Raw genomic sequence first — 21,610 nt, 5'->3', positions numbered from 1 at the left:
CTCGGCAATAGCTGAGTGTTCCACATCTGGCAAACGGATCGCCCTTTTATGTTCTGAGAGACGTTTCTCGAGCCGACGTCCAGTCTCTCCAAAGTACGGGGTCACCTCCTCACCACTGCCCGAACCTTGCTAACTCGTCCCTGGACACACTCTAGCTCTGCAGGTGAAAGACGCACAGAGATCACCAGGGTCAAAGTGGACCTTGTGAAGTGTGGCTATCCCATCGACATCCTTGACAGGTGTGACTTCAGGCACGCGACAACATGACGACCAACGGTAACGTCAACAGTGGTGAGTCATCCACGAGGGCATTTATCCCATACTACCCCAACCTGTCACAACAGATCGGTAGAATCCTAAAATCACATGGGATAAAGTGCATCCAACTCCCAGGCAAGAAACTGCGTTCTCTCATTTCCAACGTGAAAACAACTGTCCCCACCCTTCTGCAGAGCGGTTTTGTCTATCGCATCTCTTGCCGTGACTGCACTAGCTGCTACTTTGGAGAGACTGGACGTCGGCTCGAGAAACGTCTCTCAGAACATAAAAGGGCGATCCGTTTGCCAGATGTGGAACACTCAGCTATTGCCGAGCATCTCTGGACAACCCACCATGACATTAACCCACACCACGATGTATTGGTTGTGGACAGGTCCCACCATTACCTACGGCGCACCTGGTTGGAATCGTTAAACATAAAATGCTCGGATACCTCTTTGAACAGGAACAGTGGTTGTCAAGTTAACCCCATCACAGAAGCAATAATTCTATCCATAGAGAAACGCTGGCCACGTCACCACCATACGTCACAGCCACAAACTTCAACCTCAAACAATTAGCCACGCGCCTCATGCACCAGTTTGGCAGTGCTCATCTCCATTCTAACTGTCATTTAATATTTAATATTTTCTGTTTAACTGAAGAAGGCTGTCTACTCAGCCGAAAGCTCTTTTGTTTATTAACCGTTCTTTGTATGTATGTTCTAGTATTAAACCGCTCTGAGGAATTATAATCTTTCATTTCAATAGTAGTAATAGTAGTAGTAGCAGTGGCATGTGATGCAAGAAAGCAAGTGTATGAGCTTATGCAGCATCAGCCAAAAAAAAAAATCACACCATTCCCTCCAAATGCCTGTCCAGTTCCTCCGTAAATTTATTCAACCTATCAACTTCCACAACGACAGATGGAAGTTTGTTCCAGCAATTAACCACCCGCTGGCTAAAGGCAAATTTCCGCACATCTATTCTACATCTGTCTTTTCTTAATTTGAATTTATGCCCCCTTAGGTTCGTAATCTGAACAAGTGGAAGGATCCCCTCAGAATTCAGCGTGCTCAACCCATTCAAGGGTTGAGCACAATAAAATGTAGGAATGTAAAATTCCTACATTTTACATCGCACCACCCTTTCAACATAAAAAAATCTGTTCTCTATAACCAAATCTACAACGCCATTAAATTCAGCACCTCAAGATGACCTATCCAATGAGTTACAGTATCTCACAAAAAAATTCATTGCCAGAAATTACCCTCCAAAATTAATCCAACATACCATTTCCATCGCAAAAAATAATATCAGTAACCCCATAAAACACTTAATAAATAGTAAAACACGTCTTGTCCTTCCTTATCATAGTAATCTTGCAGGACAATTTCGGCGAATATTTGCAGGTACAGACATCACTCTTATTTTTTCCACTTATAACAAACTCGGATCACTTTTCAATAAATATAAAGAAACACATAAATATCCAACAAGCAAAATTAATAATATTATTTATTTAATAAAATGTCAACACAATTGTAACGCCTGTTACATTGGTAGTACCACAACCAAATTCGGTTCAACCCAATCATCCAATACCAGAGCATACTATCACTACAGTAGCTTCAGAACTGGACAATCTAGCACTGAACTTACTTTATATGCCCACTCCAACAACCATACTCCCTTAGTTGACTCAGCTATTACCATTTTAAAATTAAAAAACAGTTACAAAATTTTACAATTTGAAGCCCTCATTATAGAATGTTTTCGTCACCACTCCGATCTAAATATTATGAATGCGAAATTCCCCTTCAATCTTTCTCTGGTTTTGTTTGGAATCTCACCAATCTGAGATTCCCACAAGTAACAAACATCACGAGATTACAAAATTCTTCTTAAATATAGTATGTGTTCCCTTTTCATTTAACTTGCCAACTGAAGACGTTTTTTAATGAAAGTCCTTCGTCACGACTTTTGACTTATCCACTATTTAGAATCCCAATTTAACCCAATTTAATGACAACCAAGGACTAAATTAGTGGACTTCTACTTCCTTGCGCATATTTTAATCCCGTTTCCATTATAATTACTATTTACCCACCCCTTAATTTAAGAACCAATCACCTTAAAGCTAGTTACCTCTTGCCATTCAAACCATAACAATTGCAGATCAATCAAGGTGAGTACTAAAAAATTAAGCCCTTGCTATTTTTTGAATTTAGTAAATAGCATTAGGTTAATGAGAAATTGGCCAGGACCAATCAGATAGGACGTTATAATGTGTTGCGGCATTAAAAAGAGAGTCCCTGTAAAGAGTTTCGATTGTATTGATTTTTCCCCAATTTATATAGATGGGTCTAAATTGAATTTGAATGTTGGAGCAGCTGCAGTGTTTCTGAATTCCATTATTTCAGCATCCCTTCCATCTGAATTCAGTCTCTTCTCAGTTGCAAGTAAACTAGCTTTAGAAATTTAGAAAATTACAGGTACCCTGGTGATGCAATGATAACAACCCAGTTGCAAAAGTGCAACTCCACAATACGAGAGATGCCTAGTGGAGTGCAAGTAATTAAGATCATAAGAACACTCTAGGACTATAAGCCTCAGGTTGTGAATTAGTAAACTGACATGTACGTTAGTGCAAGTGCATCATTTCTACATGCAGCCAGCTACTAAATAACTAGGAATTGGCATCATTAAGTGCCAATGATGCCAAACTTAATGCCAAATTTAATTTTGCTAATTCCTAATTACTTAGTAGCTGGCTGCATGTTGAAATGATGCAGTTGCACTAATTTACATGTCAGTTTACTATTTTGCCACCTGAGGCTTACAGCCCTAAAGTGCTCTATGATCTTAATTACTTGTATACCACTAGGCATCTCTCATATTGTGGAGTTGCACTTCTCAACTGGGTTGTCATAATTGTATCACCAGGGTACTTGCCCAACCACCAATGAGGAGCCAACAAGCTTCAAAATGGTGCCATCTGGGTGGCATAATGGTTACTTGTTGTGATGATATTCACAGTATGAGATTTACTTAATGATGCCAGTTCCTAGTTATTTAATAGCTGGCTACGTGCAGAAATGGTGCACTTGCACTAACTTGCATGTCAGTTAACTATTTCACAACCTTAGGCTTATAGCTCTAAAGTGCTCTACGAATAAAATCTTTATTGATTGTATCATAGCCTATAAGTGACAAATGAAAAGGTACATTTTTCTGTCATGGCAGAAAAACCAGGAACTAATTTGGGTTTACAAAAAATTTGTTGCCCAGAGTCCCTACTTATGGACTGACGCTTGTATGTGATCTGTTGTAGAAATCCAAGGGTTACTTATAAGCCAGGATGAAAAAGAATTAAGAAGTTACCATTCATTCAGACACGAATTTTCCATGCAGCGTAAGCAAGTAGCTAGGATAGCACATGGCATTGTGTGTGTTATGTAGACAGGTCACCATGTGACTTCAGGTTGGGAAAATGATATGACTGTCCTTTATATAAGATGGTGATATGAAGGGTGAGATCAAAGTACTGCAACCAGTTTGCAAGGCATGCTAATCAATGTCTTGAGGAACAACTTACAGACGATGTAGGCTCAATGGGGGGGGTGGTGTCTCGATTGAGTTACATAAGGAGCTATATACAAATATCAATTTTCAAGGCAGGTTAGTAGAAGGTTGGATCTCATGAAATTTACCTTTGGCCAGTAGGTATTTTATTGGGACAGATTAACGGTCACTGTGTTAGAGACAGAAAGTTTGTTAAATGTCAATGTAGAATTGGATAGCCAATTTATTTTTGCAACGGGAAAGGTATGAGTGATTGAGAACTTCGTGCTTTTCTTTTTTTTTGCCTGATGCAGAAAAGCCCTCTTCCTTGCATCGTTCAGCTATTATAATACTATTACTAAAACTACACCCTAACCCACCTCTTAGGCAATGAACCTGAAGAGGAATTTCTCCTTTCTAAAACATATAAATTGTTATCGCGCCGTCTGATTTCTTAATAGCAGAGACTGCCCATTTTATGCATTAAGGCTTGTTTTGCCCTTGTACTATAAAACTTTCAAAAATTACTCCTGTATATTAATGAGCTTCTCCGGTTGGCTGGTCCCAAACCTACTTTTGCTATGTGCAGTATTAACATAACATACCAAAAATCTTCTGGTCATCTTCAGGGGCTCAGATCTGGTGAGTATGGGCTTGGCACACCCAGAGTTCTGAGTTGGATATCATCATTCTTCTTTTTCTTGGTGATTCCCTTCTACTTCTCTCTCTCTCTCACACGGTAATTCAGAAATTTTTTTTTTTTTTTTTGGCTGGTGCATAAGACTCAGACTTCCTTACACCATACAGCCAATAATAATAAAGGTCAACCATCACTAACAAACATAGCTAACATCACATAGCTAACAAGCTAAATGAATATTTTGCATCGACATTCACACATGAGGAGTTATTCAGCGAGGGGAATGCCGGAGGTGTATTCAACTCTAGCAGTAAGCTAGAGAATCTTGTAATAAGTGAGAGTAAAGTGGAGGAGAAATTGTTGAAGATAAACACAAGAAAGGCACCTGGGGTGGATGGGATCTATCCAGTTATATTAAAGGAGGCAGCAGAGGAAGTAAGCAAACCCTTAGCCATAATTATGAGAGCTTCCTTGGACTCAGGGGAGGTACCCACAGACTGGGGATGTGCAAATGTCACCCCAATTCACAAAGGAGGATCAAAAGCTGACACAAGTAATTATAGACCTCTGAGTTTAACTTCTGTTCCAGGAAAATTAATGGAGGCACTGGTTAAAGAAGCACTGCAGGATCATCTAGACAAGACTTCAGTTATAACTTGGACACAGCATGGTTTTGTTAAGGAGAAGTCTTGCCTGACCAGTTTGATTGGATACTATGATACAGTCGCAGAAGAGCTGGATGCAGGGAATAACTTTGATATTATATACTTGGATCTTAGAAAGGCCTTTGATACTGTTGCACATGGAAGACTGCTGCACAAATTGGAGCAGTGTGGTATTGGAGGCAAATTGCTGCTATGGATAAAGGGGTGGTTGAGGGGAGAAGACAGAGAGTGGTAATCAATGGACACTGCTCATTGTAGACTAATGTTATTACTGGAGTCCCTCAGAGTTCAGTGTTGGGTCCATTATTGTTTTCTGTATTTATAAATGATATTGATGATGGTATATCAAGCTTAATGTCCAAGTTTGCAGACGATACAAAGGTTGGCAGGGTTGTCAAGGACACCACTGACACTATGCTTCTGCAACAGGATCTGGAAAGGTTGAGCAGATGGGCTGAGAGATGGCAAATGAAGTTTAACATTGACAAATGTAAAGTACTACGTATGGGAAACAGCAACCCCAGAGCAACGTATCAACTCTGTGATACTACACTGACAGTGGTAGAGAATGAAAAGGACCTGGGGGTAATTGTGCAGGCAGATATGAAGTTCTCTGAGATGGGCTGCAAGAGTAGCTCGGTGTCTTGTCAATGAAATACAGTAATTTTTCTAGCAGGGATAAGGAGGTGATTATTCCCTTATATAAGGCAATCGTCAGGCCTAGAGTACTTATACAGGTCTGGAGGCCTCATTTCAAGAAGGATGTAGAGCTGGAACGAGTACAGAGAAGGGCTGCTGGAACGAGTACAGAGAAGGGCAAGAAGAGTAGTGAATGGAACAAAGGGGTACTCTTATCAAAAAAAGCTTAAGTTTTGCAAATTACAGTGTCTGAACAGTAGACACCAGCGAGGTGATCTGATAGAGGTGTATAAAGCCTTGAATGGTTTGAGCATGCTCAATGCCGATGGAATCCTTCGTCTTGCTCAGAATAATCACCTGAGAGGCCATAAATTCAAATTGAGGAAAGACAGATGTAGGATAGACGTGCGGAAATTTGCCTTTAGTCAGCAGGTAGTTGGTTGGTTGGTGGAACAGACTTCCATCCCTTGTTGTGGAAGTTAATAGCCTAAATAAATTTAAGGCTCAGCTGGACAGGTATTTCAAACAAATGGAGGGGTGAAGTGGGTTTTTTTTTTTTTTTTTTTCGGCTGATGCTGCATAAGCTAGCTTTCTTGCATCATATGCCTCTACTAATGCTAATGTTAATCACTAATCCGGACGCGTTGGGTGGCGCCGAATTAGTTAGTTTGCTGGAACACCGGTGGTTATTTTAGCACATACAGTTTACCCAACAGCCAACCATCTCCTCCTATCTTTAACCCGTTGACTGCCAAGCCAGTTTAAGAAAAAAAATCCCCAGGGGCCAAAAAATATTTAGCAAATAATTTGATTAGTAATTCTAAAATAAATATTGCAATGTTAGTGCTGTCGTTTTTTTGCTTAAAAGAAAAAAAGAAGCTTTTTGTATGTCGCAAAGATGTGGCTGACATGGCCTTGTAGGTTCCTTTATTTCTTAAGAAGCCATGTCGGCCACATACGTGTGATGCTATTACGGAAGATATATGATGATCGTTTGTGATTAATTTATTGCAGACGTGGCGTGCACTGCAATAAAACTAATTGCTATAAAACAAACTCTCAAATGTCGCAATAAGTTTGTTAGTATTGTTAGAAATTTTGTGAAAACAAGTTTGTTTGTGCGCTGTATTATCCCTCATATTGTGTTGTTTTTCTACAAGTGTGTTGTAAAAAAAAAATCTAAAAAAATGGCTAAAAGAAAATTACTAAAATAGAGGAACTGAGAGAAATTGCTGGAATTTACAGTTAAGCTCCATGCACAAGCACTGTGAGTGACCACCCAGGTGTGAACCAATGTATGCATGGGTTGAGGTGTGGCGCACACACCACGTGGAGGAATGCTGCCCTTCTGTGTTACCAGGCAATACTAGGTTGTAGATGACTCGTCAACCGGTGCAAACCACCACTTTGCTTATTGGAGGCTTGAAGTGGTGGAAACCATGTTCAGTATCCAAAGCTAAGTTCTGGGCAAACCTTCCCCACCTTTTCCATCATGCAGTATGACTGATGAGTTTTGAGGTTATGATGAACATCATGGTGAGATCCAATCTTCCTTACATTTCGAGGATACAGCTCCGAAACGGTGTTCGCAGACTGACCGCTAGTTAGTACACCGGACCGAACGTATTAGTAACTCTTTAGGAGGCTTCCGGATCAGCTAGTATATAATACTTCATACAGCATGTCTCCTTACTATTGAATACACCATTAATTGTCAAACTAATGGAGTAAGCTTATCTGCGAAAAGATTTAAACCTCCTAAACACTTCCTAGTTCATTTCTCAATTGTAAATTGAGAAATGAATTAAGGTGGTCTCAATTGTATTCTATGTCTCAATTCTAATCTCAACGACGTCCATTTCCACTTGCAGTCTGCCAAACCGCATGTACTTTTTCTGACAGAATCTCAGCTATCGGTTGTTGATTCAACTGCTGCTCATCTCAGTTGCCCAAATTATTCGCTGTATGATTCCTTTCATCTCAAAGGTGGTACTTGTGCATATGCCCATTCCGATATTCCCTGTCAGAGAGTTGGTAATGTGGAATCTCCTCTTTTCAATCTTCTCTAGATTAAAATCTCTCTACCTCATTGTGTCATATTGTGTCAATACCGTTCTCGAAATTGCAGTAATCACTAAGAACTCTTTGACTTCCTTTCTTTGCAACTTGTCTTTCTCCAGTTCAACTTTCCTGACAGTGAGTTAATTTTCCTTAGTGATTTTTTTAACGTTCACTACTTCAGCTTGCTTCCGTTTTCTAATCACACACCCAGCTGGCTGAGACGCTGAGGCTTTTGCTGTTACTAATGACCTCGCACAGATTGTCCATTTACCTACAAGAATACCGGACAATCCCAGCCACAGCCAACACACTTGATCTTTTTCTCATAAACAACCCTTCTAAATACACGGTCCAAGTGAGTGGTCCTTTAGGCACCTCAGGTCACAACTTGGTGATTGTCTCTTCTCCAATGGAGCTATTATCTCATGGTTATTCCGAACCTCATATTGTTTGGCATTACAAGAATGCAAAATGGAATGACCTGCGAGATTTCTTTTCTTCTTTTCCTTGTAGATTACTGTTTCAAAACTTCTGATATCATCATTTGCTCAGATCGTGTCAGTGAAATCATTCTTGTAGGAATGGAATCCTTTATTCCTCACTTCACTTTAAAATCTCATCCTTTAACTAAACCTTGGTTTTCCAATAAATGTGCTAAGGCTGTTCAAGAGAAGAACGTTGCATATTGTAATTGGCTTGTTTCCAATTCTTCACTTTCATTTTCTGCCTACACTGAAGCTCGCAACAGTTGTAAAGCGTTATTAATCAGTCCAAACTAGTTTCTCTCTTTCAAAACAATCTGAACACGTGCCGCCACCAGCCAGCATCCATTTACTGTCCAACTTCAAACTCACAGGGCCAGCTTTTCATCTTCCTGGTTTATTTATTCAACTGCCATTTTCTGGAACAACCTTTATACATATTTCCTGAAAATGAAATATGAAAGAGAAGTTCAAGTCCAATGTCAACAAATATCTTCTTTAATCTTCTCAAACTCCAACCCATGCATGGTATCAAGTATTATAGGTTCTAATACCTCTCGTGTTTGGGGTTTTCATATTAAAAAAAAAAAAAAAAAAAGCAGATTTAAACTTATCACAGGACACACTGCTATTGAGTTTTTTTCAGAAGTTCAACTTTATCTGTTATGGACAATGTACGGTGTTTGCGATTTACACCACGAGGAGGCAATTCCTTTATGCATTGGAACCATGGGGCTAAATGTGAGCAGGTTATAATAATAATAAATGCAGAAAAACAAGTGAGAATGGCTTGCCAGTGTTTACGAGTTTGTGCCAACAGCTGATGCTACAACCAACACCACCAAAACAGTAGCAGCCGGTCGGTGCGCCGGTCCAGAAAATTTGGAATTACGTTCGCGGAAATTATGCCCGAATTAGTGGTGGAACCAGATTACTGTTGGCCGGATTAGTGATGATTGATCTGTAATAATAATCTCCCTAATAAACAGACATTTATATTTTATAAGAATTTCTTGGCCTTCAGCTATGCACCGTATGAAAGTTTGAGTAATTTTTTATTTTGGGGGTATCATCATAAAAAAAAAAAAAAAAGGCGTTTAAAGTTCGGTCGGGATAGCATTAGTAGAGGCATTTGATGCAAGAAAGCAAGCTTATGCAGTATCAGCCAAAAAAAAAAAAAAAAAACCACTTCCACTTCACCCCTCTGTTCGTTCAAAATATCTGTCCACCTGAGCCTTAAACTTATTTAGGCTATCAACCTCCACCACAAGGGATGGAAGTCTGTTCCACCAACCAACCACCCGCTGGCTAAAGGCAAATTTCCGCACGTCTATCCTACATCTGTCTTTCCTCAATTTGAATTTATGCCCTCTCAGGTGATTTTTCTGAGCTAGAGGAAGAATCCCATCAGCATTGAGCATGCTTAAACCATTCAAGGCTTTATACACCTCTATCAGATCACCTCGCTGGTGCCTAGTCTCCAGACACTGTAATTTGCAAAACTTAAGCCTTTCTTCGTAAGAGCACCCCTTTGTTCCATTCACTAATCTTGTTGCCCTTCTCTGTACTCGTTCCAGCAGCTCTACATCCTTCTTGAAATGAGGCCTCCAGACCTGTATACAGTACTCTAGGTGTGGCCTGACCATCGCCTTATACAATGGAATAATCACCTCCTTATCCCTGCTGGAAAAATTCCTGTATGTCATTGACAATACTCCATGAGCTACTCTTGCAGCCCGTCTGCACTGCTCAGAGAACTTCATATCTGCCTGCACAACCACCCCTAAGTCCCTTTCATTCTCTACCACTGTCAGTGTAGTACCACAGAGTTGATACGTTGCTCTGGGGTTGCTGTTTCCCATGTGTAGTACTTTACATTTGTCAATGTTAAACTTCATTTGCCACCTCTCAGCCCATCTGCTCAACCTTTCCAGATCCTGTTGCAGCAGCATAGTGTCCGTAGTGTCCTTGACAACCCTGCCAACCTTTGTATCGTCTGCAAACTTGGACATTAAGCCGGATATACCATCATCAATATCATTTATAAATACAGAAAACAATAATGGACCCAACACTGAGCCCTGAGGGACTCCACTAATAACATCAGTCCACGACGAGCAGTGTCCATTGATTACCACTCTCTGTCTTCTCCCCCTCAACCATCCCTTTATCCATAGCAGCAATTTCCCTTCAATGTCACACTGCTCCAATTTGTGTAGCAGTCTTCCATGTGCAACAGTATCAAAAGCCTTTCTAAGATCCAAGTATATAATATCAAAGTTATTCCCTGCATCTAGTTCTTTTGTGACTGCATCATAGTATCCAATCAAGTTGGTCAGGCGAGACTTCCCCTTAACAAAACCATGCTGTGTCTGAGCTGTAACTGAAGTCTTGTCTAAATGATCCTGCAGTGCTTCTTTAACCAGTGCCTCCATTAATTTTCCTGGAACAGAAGTTAAGCTCACAGGTCTATAATTACTTGTGTCAGCCTTTGATCCTCCTTTGTGAATTGGGGTCACATTTGCACATTTCCAGTCTATGGGTACCTCCCCTGAGTCCAAGGAAGCTCTCATAATTATGGCTAAGGGTTTGCTTACTTCCTTTGCTGCCTCCTTTAATATAACTGGATAGATCCCATCCACCCCGGGTGCCTTTCTTGTGTTTATCTTCAACAGTTTCTCCTCCACTTTACTCCCAGTTATTTCAAGATTCTGTAGCTTACTGCTAGAGTTGAATACACCTCTGGCATTCCCCTCGCTGAATAACTCCTCATGTGTGAATGTCGATGCAAAATATTCATTTAGTTTGTTGGCTACCTGAGCAGGATCATCAACACAAGAACAGAAAGAGAGCGAGTCTCTTCTGATGGATTTTGAGACTCGTGTAACAGTGGTTTTTTTGTAACTGTATCTATTTGTTTTTGAAATAATAAATACAAGTTTTCGGTTTTGTTTAGTAATTCGATATTATTGCTATAATATGTATGGATTATTTATTTTATTTTATGTTATTTTATTATTTTTTAATGGTTATTTAGGGCTATGGATATTTAATGCTATTGTTTTTGAGCAAATTAATTTATTTCTTCATAATAATGCCAGTATGATTTATTTGTAGGTATCTCAATATACATTCGCCATGTGTAGTTTCAGAGAAAAAAAATCCGAGCCTACAGAAATGATGCAGCTCGATGGTTATACTGTTGATTATATAGAATCCATTCCAGGTATAATTTTTAAAGTAAAATTAATAGAAATGTTATTCTGCATCAAATTTTCCCCAAACCTTCTAGGTCAATTAATATTTTTAAATGAAACAATTAAGCATTTATTTACATTGAATTTTTTGAAGCTTTGTGGTTGAATTTTTGCAACCATTTTAAACTAATCTTATTCAGCCAATATCTAATATTTACAAAACTTATTTCTTAATAAACCTTATATATAATACTGTCACTTTCAAAATGTGGATCATTCTTCCTTATTTTAAGTGAATTTCCTGAGATTAAAATGACACAATTTTCCTTTTAGTGGTCCTCTCTGTTATTTAATACCTTAATACTGTATTCTTTAAACCGCTGGTGCAGTATACTGTTTTCATCCTTTGATTTCAAATCAGTTGGCATATTTATTGTTCTCTCCAAATTAGCCAACCAATGTAAATTTTAAATTGGGCTTAAGTCAGGCACAATTGAAAATTTAACTCTCATTTATAAAGGGTGTTTCAAAAATATTCTTGAATGTGTCCCTGGATCCAGAATAACAAAAAAAAAAAATAAATAAATAAGTATATTAGTAGTAATAGTGGCAAATGATACATGTAAGCAAGAGCTCAGCCAAACACCATTTACCTATCCATCCCCTCTAATAGTTTGTCTAATTCTTTGAATTTATACTATCCACCTTTGCAACAATGGATAGAAGCTTGTTTCAGCAATTGTCCGCCTGTTGGCTCTGAGCAAACTTCGACACGTATTCTGCAAACATCGTTTCTCAATTTAAATTAATACCACCTCATGTACATAGTCTGAGCAAGAGGAATAATCCTATCACCATTGAATTTGCTCAAGCTGCAGAGCCTTAAATGCCTTAAGCAGATAATCTTGGGTGTGTAGTCGCCATGACCTGGGTAATTCGGAAAGGTGGATCCTGGTGGGTGAGGGTCCCAGACATAATACACCACTTTGGGCCCTGTTTCAACAAGACAGTAGGTCCCGAACCGGCCCTGACTGGGATCAGTCGTTGGGTGGTTCTGCTGCTAGGGTCAACTGCTTTCCAATAGGCCTCCCTCCATTGGTCTGTGATGTTGTCAAGGCTATTGGAAATGTGGGTATGATTCTCATAAGCGAACTTGGCGTCCCATTCGTGTACGCACGGCAGTGGTGTCCAACCTTTTCAGAACAAGGGCCATATTGAAAGTTAGATTTGTTTTGTGGGCCACACCGAGTGATTCGAGAAAAATTAGTATGTTACATTTTCCCTATCCTGTTATATGTAAAAGGAAGTTTCTGTTTTAATGTTACCGTGTATTATTTTCAGGCTATATATAAAAAATGGAAATTCCCAACACTTTTATGTGCAGTGATTTGTTTTTTAGATTTCATTAAAATTAAAAAAAATATGACTTACTTGTGCGTTTTAAATACTTTACTTTTGCATTTAAAAAAAAAAAATGCTCTACTATTTTTTCTTTTTTTTAATACCTTACTTTTGCTTTTAAATGTTCTTGAGAAAATTTGCAGCCTGAAGATGATCACTCCTTTTTATTATTAAGGTGAATAAATAAATATAATGATATCCCTAAAGTGAAAAATATTCAAAAATTTTATTACGTGGAATACACAACATTTACTGAACAAATCTTAACATTTAACAAGATTATTGAGGCTGAATGTTTTTAAATAATTGTTCAAAATTTGTTTGAAAATTTGTGATGCCAATTCTCAATACAGACTGAAGATGCTCATCTGGTATTCTCTTTCTTTTTAAATGTTTATTTGATTTCTTGCGTGAAACAATTTTCTCGCAAACATATGTTGATCCAAACAAAGTAGCCATTTTCATGGCATTTTCTTTTATTAGTGGAAAATCTTCAGATGGGAAAGCCTTGTAGAATTCAAGTAGTTTATTTTTGCAGTCCATCTACTTATTTTTGAACCATGTTTTGGCTTGAAGATCAATAAGTTCAAATCGCAAGCTCGTAAATGGATTCTCAAACAAGCTTATCATGAGATCTCATATCAGCAAATCGACTTTCAAACTCGTCAAAAACTAATTGTAATAACGAGAGGCAACGATTCTTTGGAAATATATGTGTTTTTTCTGTTAGCTCGGTACAACTTGTGAACTAAATTGTCTTGCTTAATTTGGGATTTAAATAATGACAACATATTCTGAAACGATTTGATGTCACCATACAAATCAGAAACCAATTTTCCTTTGCCTTGTACTTTTAAATTAAGAACATTTAAAGGACTAGAAATGTCTGTAAGAATTGCAAGATGAAACAGCCACCCCATATTTGATAGTTGTTTTATTGGTTTCCGTTTTTTCAGTCATAAAATTATCAATTTCATGACGCAGTTTAAAGAAACGATATAATACTTTGCCAAGATTAAACCATCTCACTGCACTATGTAAAGTTAGCTTTTGAAAATGTTCAAAAGTGATCAAATGTACAACTTGATAACTGGCACTTAACAGCAGATAAATTTCTTGACCGATTCGTTTTCATTGTGTTTTGTTGTTTTCTTAATTCTAATATCTTCTACTCTTCGCATAATTTTTTGTCAAGACAAACTACAGTATGTTCTTTAAAAAGTGATACAGTATCCTTGCTCAACAAACATACTGCTTTTCGTCGTACTTAATAAAGAAGTAGTCTTTAGTCCACCTTTGATTAAAAACACGACAATCAAAAAAATCTATGTTCCTCTTTTGGATCAGGTGGGCAGGAGCAGCAGTGCGTAGCACCCGCTTCTTGATTAGACCGGGGTTTGAGTCCATGGCCACCAAAATCGGAGGATGCGGAAAGGTCAGGGAATGAACACCGCATATCCCTGGAGCAATATGGCCTTAGTTGCTAATGCTCCTAAAAACCAAAATAACAACAACCTCTTTCGGAACAGATTGAATACAAATTAATAATAATTCAATAAAATGAACAAGTTATATCAAAATAGTAGAATTTCACAATATTGAAAGATTGATGCGTACAAAACTCGACGACATGTGCACGTTTGATGCAGTTGAGCTCGACGTTTGCTTGCCTGTACATGCAGTGCATGACTCTCTAATATGCTGTTTTGGTTCACTTTCCGGATGGGCCATATAAAAATTATTCACAGGCCGGATTCGGGCCGTAGGTTGGACACCACTGATGTACGCAGTCCCTGCTAGATCCCGAATGGGTGTTCCCTCGTAAGGCTCCATGGTAGGTGAGGTACTTAGGGCATCTCAAATTGTCTTACTCATATGAGTAATTTAAATCCCTATTTCTTCTGTAAAAATTATTTTTTACTAACAAGGGAGAAAAGTGGAGCAGAAATTGTTGAAATTGAACATAAAAAAGGCACTTGGGGTGAATGTGATCTATCGAGTTATATTAAAAAGAGGCAACAAAGGAAGTAAGCAAACTCATGATTATGAAAGCTACTTTGGACTCACGAGATGTCCTCATGGATTGGAGATATGCAAATGTGTCCCCAATTCTCAAAGGGGAGATCAAAGGGTGACACAAATAATTAGACACCTGTTAAAAGCTATTGCGAAGTCCTACAAACTTTAGAATTACCACTACACTCCATTCTGCAATCTGAAAAAACATATTTCAGAATTACGGGACAATTTTATTTATCAGGCGCCTCCGTAGCCAGGTGGGAAGGAGCAGCAGTGCGTAGCACACACTTCTTGATTAGACCGGGGTTCGAGCCAGTCACCACCAAATATGGAGGATGCGGAACGGTCAGGGAATGACCACCGCATATCCCGGAGCAATATGGCCTTAGTTGCTAATGTTCCTAAAATCCAAATAACAAACAAACAGACAATTTTATTATCACCCCAGTTGACGATACATCCAACAACTTTGCTATCTTTTGCAAACAATTCTACTTCAACCAACTGAAAACTGAAATAGAGAATAGTTCCACTTATACACCATGCAGTCTCAATCCTGCTTCTACAATAAAAAAGCTTATAGCTTTACATAAAAAAACTGCACGCCAAAATACAAAACTCTACCCTTCCCTTCCTTTATATGAGGCGCCTCCGTAGCCAGGTGGGAAGGAGCAGCAGTGCGTAGCACACGCTTCTTGATTAAACCGGGGTTCGAGCCCGTCACCACCAAATACGGAAGATGCGGAAAGGCGAGGGAATGACCATCGCATATCCCGGAGCAATATGGCCTTAGTTGCTAATGCTCCTAACAAAAAACAAATAACAAATCCTTTATATGATTGCCAAATTCCACAAACAAGCGGTAGGTTTCAGATTCATAACCAGTTTCAAAAATAGTGGCTGCTACTTACCCTGCAAGCATTTCTTCAGACAACTCCAAACCATCTTCAGAAATCTTACTACTACCTGTATTATTAACAATAACCAAGCTGTTTTAAACATTTTTAGATCCAATCTCTCTATAACCAGTACTGAAACTTTTGATTTCACCAACCTGTTCACTTCCAACCCACTTAACCTACTGGTGTTTGTGCTAAAACAGTTGTTTAAAGAATACCATGAGAAACTTAATATTCACGAGAGTACTTTGGACAACCTCGTCAATCTTCGCATACTTAATAACTTCATTTTTGATGGCAACTTCCATACAAACAAATAAGCAGAGTTCCCATGTTCACAAAAATCCAGCCTTGTTTCTAACCAGTTTTTACACTACTATGAGGAATTATTTTTTGCTAGCAATCCCAATCATAAACTTTTAGTTTCCAGTATGTGGACGGCATCTTAGTTTTAAATTCTGACTTTGAATGCTTAGCTGCAGATATTTACCCCTCTGAACTTAAACTCAATAAAGAAAATGTGTTTACTTGTACCCCAATGATTCTCAGCAGTCTCTGAAATATCCTGCATCTTATTTTCCAGGGTGCGGCTCATTCCAATAGAAGCAGTGCAAGAATCACTTTCACCTCTGCTATTAGTCCTTGTATTCCCCAAAGCTGGCAGTTTTCCAACCCACCTAACACTGCTTCGATAGCATCAGCAAATATTCTATTAGTCCTTGTATTCCCCAAAGCTGTCAGTTTTCCAACCCACCTAACACTGCTTCAATAGCATCAGCAAATATTCTTGCACCCTTTCTATTTAAGTGTATCCCATCCCTGTAGAAGCAGTCTCTCCTGTTAACAAGTACAGTCCAGGCTGAAAAAAATTTTACCCCTTGAGCCTTGCAGAATCTTTCCAGGGCCGAATTGATCGACAAGGCTCTCATCATATACTCCCTCCTATCGTGTCTGGGCAGAATTGCAGACACTTTCAAATTCAACCCTAATTCACAGATTTTTTTCAACAGTGAACTCTACTTGGACACTTCGAAGTTATAGTATGACTTAAAGTACTGTTTTATTGGACTAAATACAAAAAATAGCAACGGCTTAATTTTTCAATACTCACCTTGATCGATTTGCAATTGTTATGGTTTGAATGGCAAGAGGTGACTAGCTTTAAGTTGATTGGTTCTTAAATTAAGGGGTGGGTAAATAGTAATTATGATGGAAACGGGATATTAAAATATGTACAAGGAAGTAGAAGTGCACTAACTCCGTCCTTGGTTGTCATTAAATTGGGTTAAATTGGGAATCTCTAAATAGTAGATAAGCCAAAAGTCGTAACAAAGGGCTTTCGTTAAAAAACGTCTTCAGTTGGCAAGTTAAATGAAAAGGGCATGCATACTGTATTTAAGAAGAATTTTGTAATCCCGTGATGGACTTTGTTACTTGCGGGAATCTCAGATTGGTGTGATTCCAAACCAGAGAAAGATTGAAGGGGAGTTTCACATTTATAATATTTAAATCGGAGTGGTGACGAAATCATTCTATAATGAGGGCTTTGAATTGTAAAATGTTGTAACTGTTTTTAATTTTAATATGTTAATAGCTGAATCAGCTAAGGGAGTATGGTTGTTGGAGTGAGCATGTAAAGTAAGTTCAGTGCTAGATTTTCCAGTTCTAAAGCTATTGTAGTGTTAGTATGCACTGGTTTTGGTTGATTGGGTTGAACCGAATTTGGTTGTGGTGCTACCAATGTAACAGGCGTTACAATGGTGTTGACATTTTATTAAATAAATAATATTATTAATTTCGCTTGTTGGATATTTATGTGTTTCTTTATATTTATTGAAAAGTGATCTGCGTTTGTTTTAAGTGGAAAAAATAAGAGTGAGGTCTGTACCGGCAAATATTCGCCGAAATTGTCCTGCAAGATTACTACGATAAGGAAGGACAAGACGTGTTTTACTATTATTGAAGTGTTTTATGGGCTTATTGATATTATGTTGGATTAATTTAGGAGGGTAATTTCTGGCTATGAATATTTTTGTGTGATATTGTAACTCATTGGATAGGTCGTCTTGTGAGATGCTGAATTTAATCGCGTTGTAGATTTGGTTATAGAGAACGGATTTTTTTATGTTGAAAGGGTGGTGTGATGTGAAATGTAGGATTTTCCCTGTGTGTGTATGTTTTCTATAGATCTTAGTTCCTAGTTTAGTACCTGTTTTGTGTATTGTGAGATTGAGAAAATTAATTTGTTTATCGATTTCTATTTCGAGTGTGTATTTAATCTGTTGTGAATTGAATTAAATTTTGTAAAAAGATTATCAATTATAGTTTTGTTTCCCCTTAAAAGTACATCATCGGCGTACCGCCTGTATAACTTTATCTGGGAAGGGTAAGGTTGTAAATTCCTACTTTTCACATCACACTACCCTTTCAACATAAAAAAATCCATTCTCTATAACCAAATCTACAATGCCATTAATTTCAGCACCTCACAAGACGACCTATCCAATGAGTTACAATATCACACAAAAAATTCATAGCCAGAAATTACCCTCCAAAATTAATCCAACATTCCATTTCCATCGCAAAAAATAATATCAATAACCCCATAAACCACATGAAAAATAGTAAAACACGTCTTGTCCTTCCTTATCATAGTAATCTTGCACGACAATTTCGGCGAAAATTTGCAGGTACAGACATCACTCTTATTTTTTCCACTTATAACAAACTCGGATCACTTTTTAATAAATATAAAGAAACACGTAAATATCCAACAAGCGAAATGAATAATATTATTTATTTAATAAAATGTCAACACAATTGTAACGCCTGTTACATTGGTAGTACCACAACCAAATTCGGTTCAACCCAATCATCCAATACCAGAGCATACTACCACTACAATAGCTTTAGAACTGGACAGTCTAGCACTGATCTTACTTTACATGCCCACTCCAACAACCATACTCCCTTAGTTGATTCAGCTATTACCATATTAAAATTAAAAAACAGTTACAAATTTTTACAATTCGAACCTTTGTTATAGAATTGTTTCGTCACTACTCTGATCTAAATATTATAAATGCGAAACTCCCCTTCAATCTTTCTCCGGTTTGGAATCTCACCAATCTGAGATTCCTGCAAGTAACAAAGTGCATCACGGAATTACAAAATTCTTCTTAAATACAGTATGCATGCCCTTTTCATTTAACTTGCCGACTGAAGACGTCTTTTAAAGAAAGTACTTCGTTACGACTTTTGGCTTATCCACTATTTAGAGATTCCCAATTTAATGACAACCAAGGACGGAGTTAGTGCACTTCTACTTCCTTGCGCATATTTTAATCTTGTTTCCATCATAATTACTATTTACCCACCCCTTAACTTAAGAACCAATCACTTTAAAGCTAGTCACCTCTTGCCATTGAAACCATAACAACTGCAGATCGATCAAGGTGTGTACTGAAAAATTAAGCCCTTGCTATTTTTTGAATTTGACCTGTATTTGTTAAGTAATTTTGCCGGTCTCCTACTCTTAATATCATTAGTGCCAACGTCTACAACTGTATCAACTTTTGTGCTCTTAAAAGATGATATCCGCTCTACAATGTCATCAACCTTTGCCCCTGGCAGACATACCCTGGTCCTGTTCCACCTATCCTTTTTACATACCATGTTCCTCGTTTCCCTGACAATAGAGTCACCAAGAACTACTAGTTCCTGTGGGACCAGGGCATTCTGCCTTGGGGGTTGCCACTGTGTTGCGTGATGATGAAGTGCAAGCTCTGGTGTTAATGTAGGCAGCTGAGAGCTTAATTAGCCCCTAATGTAGATTCTTCGAGGGCATCCACTTTGTCCTTCAAGCTCTTATATAGGCTCATAACAACGTTGAGTTGTCGCCTGATTTCCTCACATCGCGCGCACACACACACACACACACACACACACACACACACACACACACACACACACACACACACACACACACACACACACACACACACAAAGACATCCCCCGTGGCAATATCATGTCCCGTACCTGATTGCTCCACAAACATCAAGCAAGCAGTGCATTTTAAAAGGCTGTGATTCAATGGGCATCTGGCCCCACTCAGTTCTCCCCTGGGCCACAGCACTCCCATTAGCCTTAGCTTTTTGCTTTGCTGCTCTGATCTGAGTCATGATTTCGATTTAATTTCAATTAAATTTTAATTTGAGTACAAAATTATAACCGCAAACTTATATCCGAACCCAGTTATAACGCTATATATATTTTTCAGTATCGAGTATTATCTACGAGTTCCGTTTGTATAACATTAGCATTAGCATTAGCATTAGTAGAGGCATTTGATGCAAGAAAGCAAGCTTATGCAGCATCAGCCAAAAAAAAAAAAAAAAAAAAACCCCACTTCCACTTCACCCTCTGTTCGTTCAAAATACCTGTCCAGCTGAGCCTTAAACTTATTTAGGCTATCAACCTCCACCACAAGGGATGGAAGTCTGTTCCACCAACCAACCACCCGCTGGCTAAAGGCAAATTTCCGCACGTCTATCCTACATCTGTCTTTCCTCAATTTGAATTTATGCCCTCTCAGATGATTTTTCTGAGCTAGAGGAAGAATCCCATCAGCATTGAGCATGCTTAAACCATTCAAGGCTTTATACACCTCTATCAGATCACCTCGCTGGTGCCTAGTCTCCAGACACTGTAATTTGCAAAACTTAAGCCTTTCTTCGTAAGAGCACCCCTTTGTTCCATTCACTAATCTTGTTGCCCTTCTCTGTACTCGCTCCAGCAGCTCTACATCCTTCTTGAAATGAGGCCTCCAGACCTGTATACAGTACTCTAGGTGTGGCCTGACCATCGCCTTATACAATGGAATAATCACCTCCTTATCCCTGCTGGAAAAATTCCTGTATATCATTGACAATACTCCATGAGCTACTCTTGCAGCCCGTCTGCACTGCTCAGAGAACTTCATATCTGCCAGCACAACCACCCCCAAGTCCCTTTCATTCTCTACCACTGTCAGTGTAGTACCACAGAGTTGATATGTTGCTCTGGGGTTGCTGTTTCCCATGTGTAGTACTTTACATTTGTCAATGTTAAACTTAATTTGCCACCTCTCAGCCCATCTGCTCAACCTTTCCAGATCCTGTTGCAGCAGCATAGTGTCAGTAGTGTCCTTGACAACCCTGCCAACCTTTGTATCGTCTGCAAACTTGGACATTAAGCCCGATATACCATCATCAATATCATTTATAAATACAGAAAACAATAATGGACCCAACACTGAGCCCTGAGGGACTCCACTAATAACATCAGTCCACGATGAGCAGTGTCCATTGATTACCACTCTCTGTCTTCTCCCCCTCAACCACCCCTTTATCCATAGCAGCAATTTGCCTCCAATGTCACACTGCTCCAATTTGTGTAGCAGTCTTCCATGTGCAACAGTATCAAAAGCCTTTCTAAGATCCAAGTATATAATATCAAAGTTATTCCCTGCATCCAGTTCTTTTGTGACTGCATCATAGTATCCAATCAAGTTGGTCAGGCAAGACTTCCCCTTAACAAAACCATGCTGTGTCTGAGCTATAACTGAAGTCTTGTCTAAATGATCCTGCAGTGCTTCTTTAACCAGTGCCTCCATTAATTTTCCTGGAACAGAAGTTAAGCTCACAGGTCTATAATTACTTGTGTCAGCCTTTGATCCTCCTTTGTGAATTAGGGTCACATTTGCACATTTCCAGTCTATGGGTACCTCCCCTGAGTCCAAGGAAGC

General features: G+C 38.7%; 1 protein-coding gene across 4 annotated transcripts in view; it reads left to right on the top strand.

Moving 5' to 3' along the window:
• Nucleotides 1-21,610, top strand: part of Cadps (calcium-dependent secretion activator 1) — a 1,208,856-nt gene that overhangs the window by 286,281 nt on the left and 900,965 nt on the right. For all 4 annotated transcript variants that reach the window (XM_090389907.1, XM_090389906.1, XM_090389908.1 and 1 more), the window contains one exon: nucleotides 11,426-11,534. In XM_090389907.1, the coding sequence (XP_090246033.1) occupies nucleotides 11,426-11,534 (109 nt within the window). The remainder of the gene's footprint in view (nucleotides 1-11,425; nucleotides 11,535-21,610) is intronic.

This window comes from Mastigoproctus giganteus, chromosome 2 (genome assembly GCF_048544385.1).
Source record: "Mastigoproctus giganteus isolate SK-2022 chromosome 2, ASM4854438v1, whole genome shotgun sequence".
Classification (NCBI taxonomy): Eukaryota; Metazoa; Arthropoda; class Arachnida; order Uropygi; family Thelyphonidae; genus Mastigoproctus; species Mastigoproctus giganteus.
The sequence above is the reverse complement of the archived record's forward strand: the minus strand, read 5'-3'. Positions and strand labels throughout refer to the sequence as shown.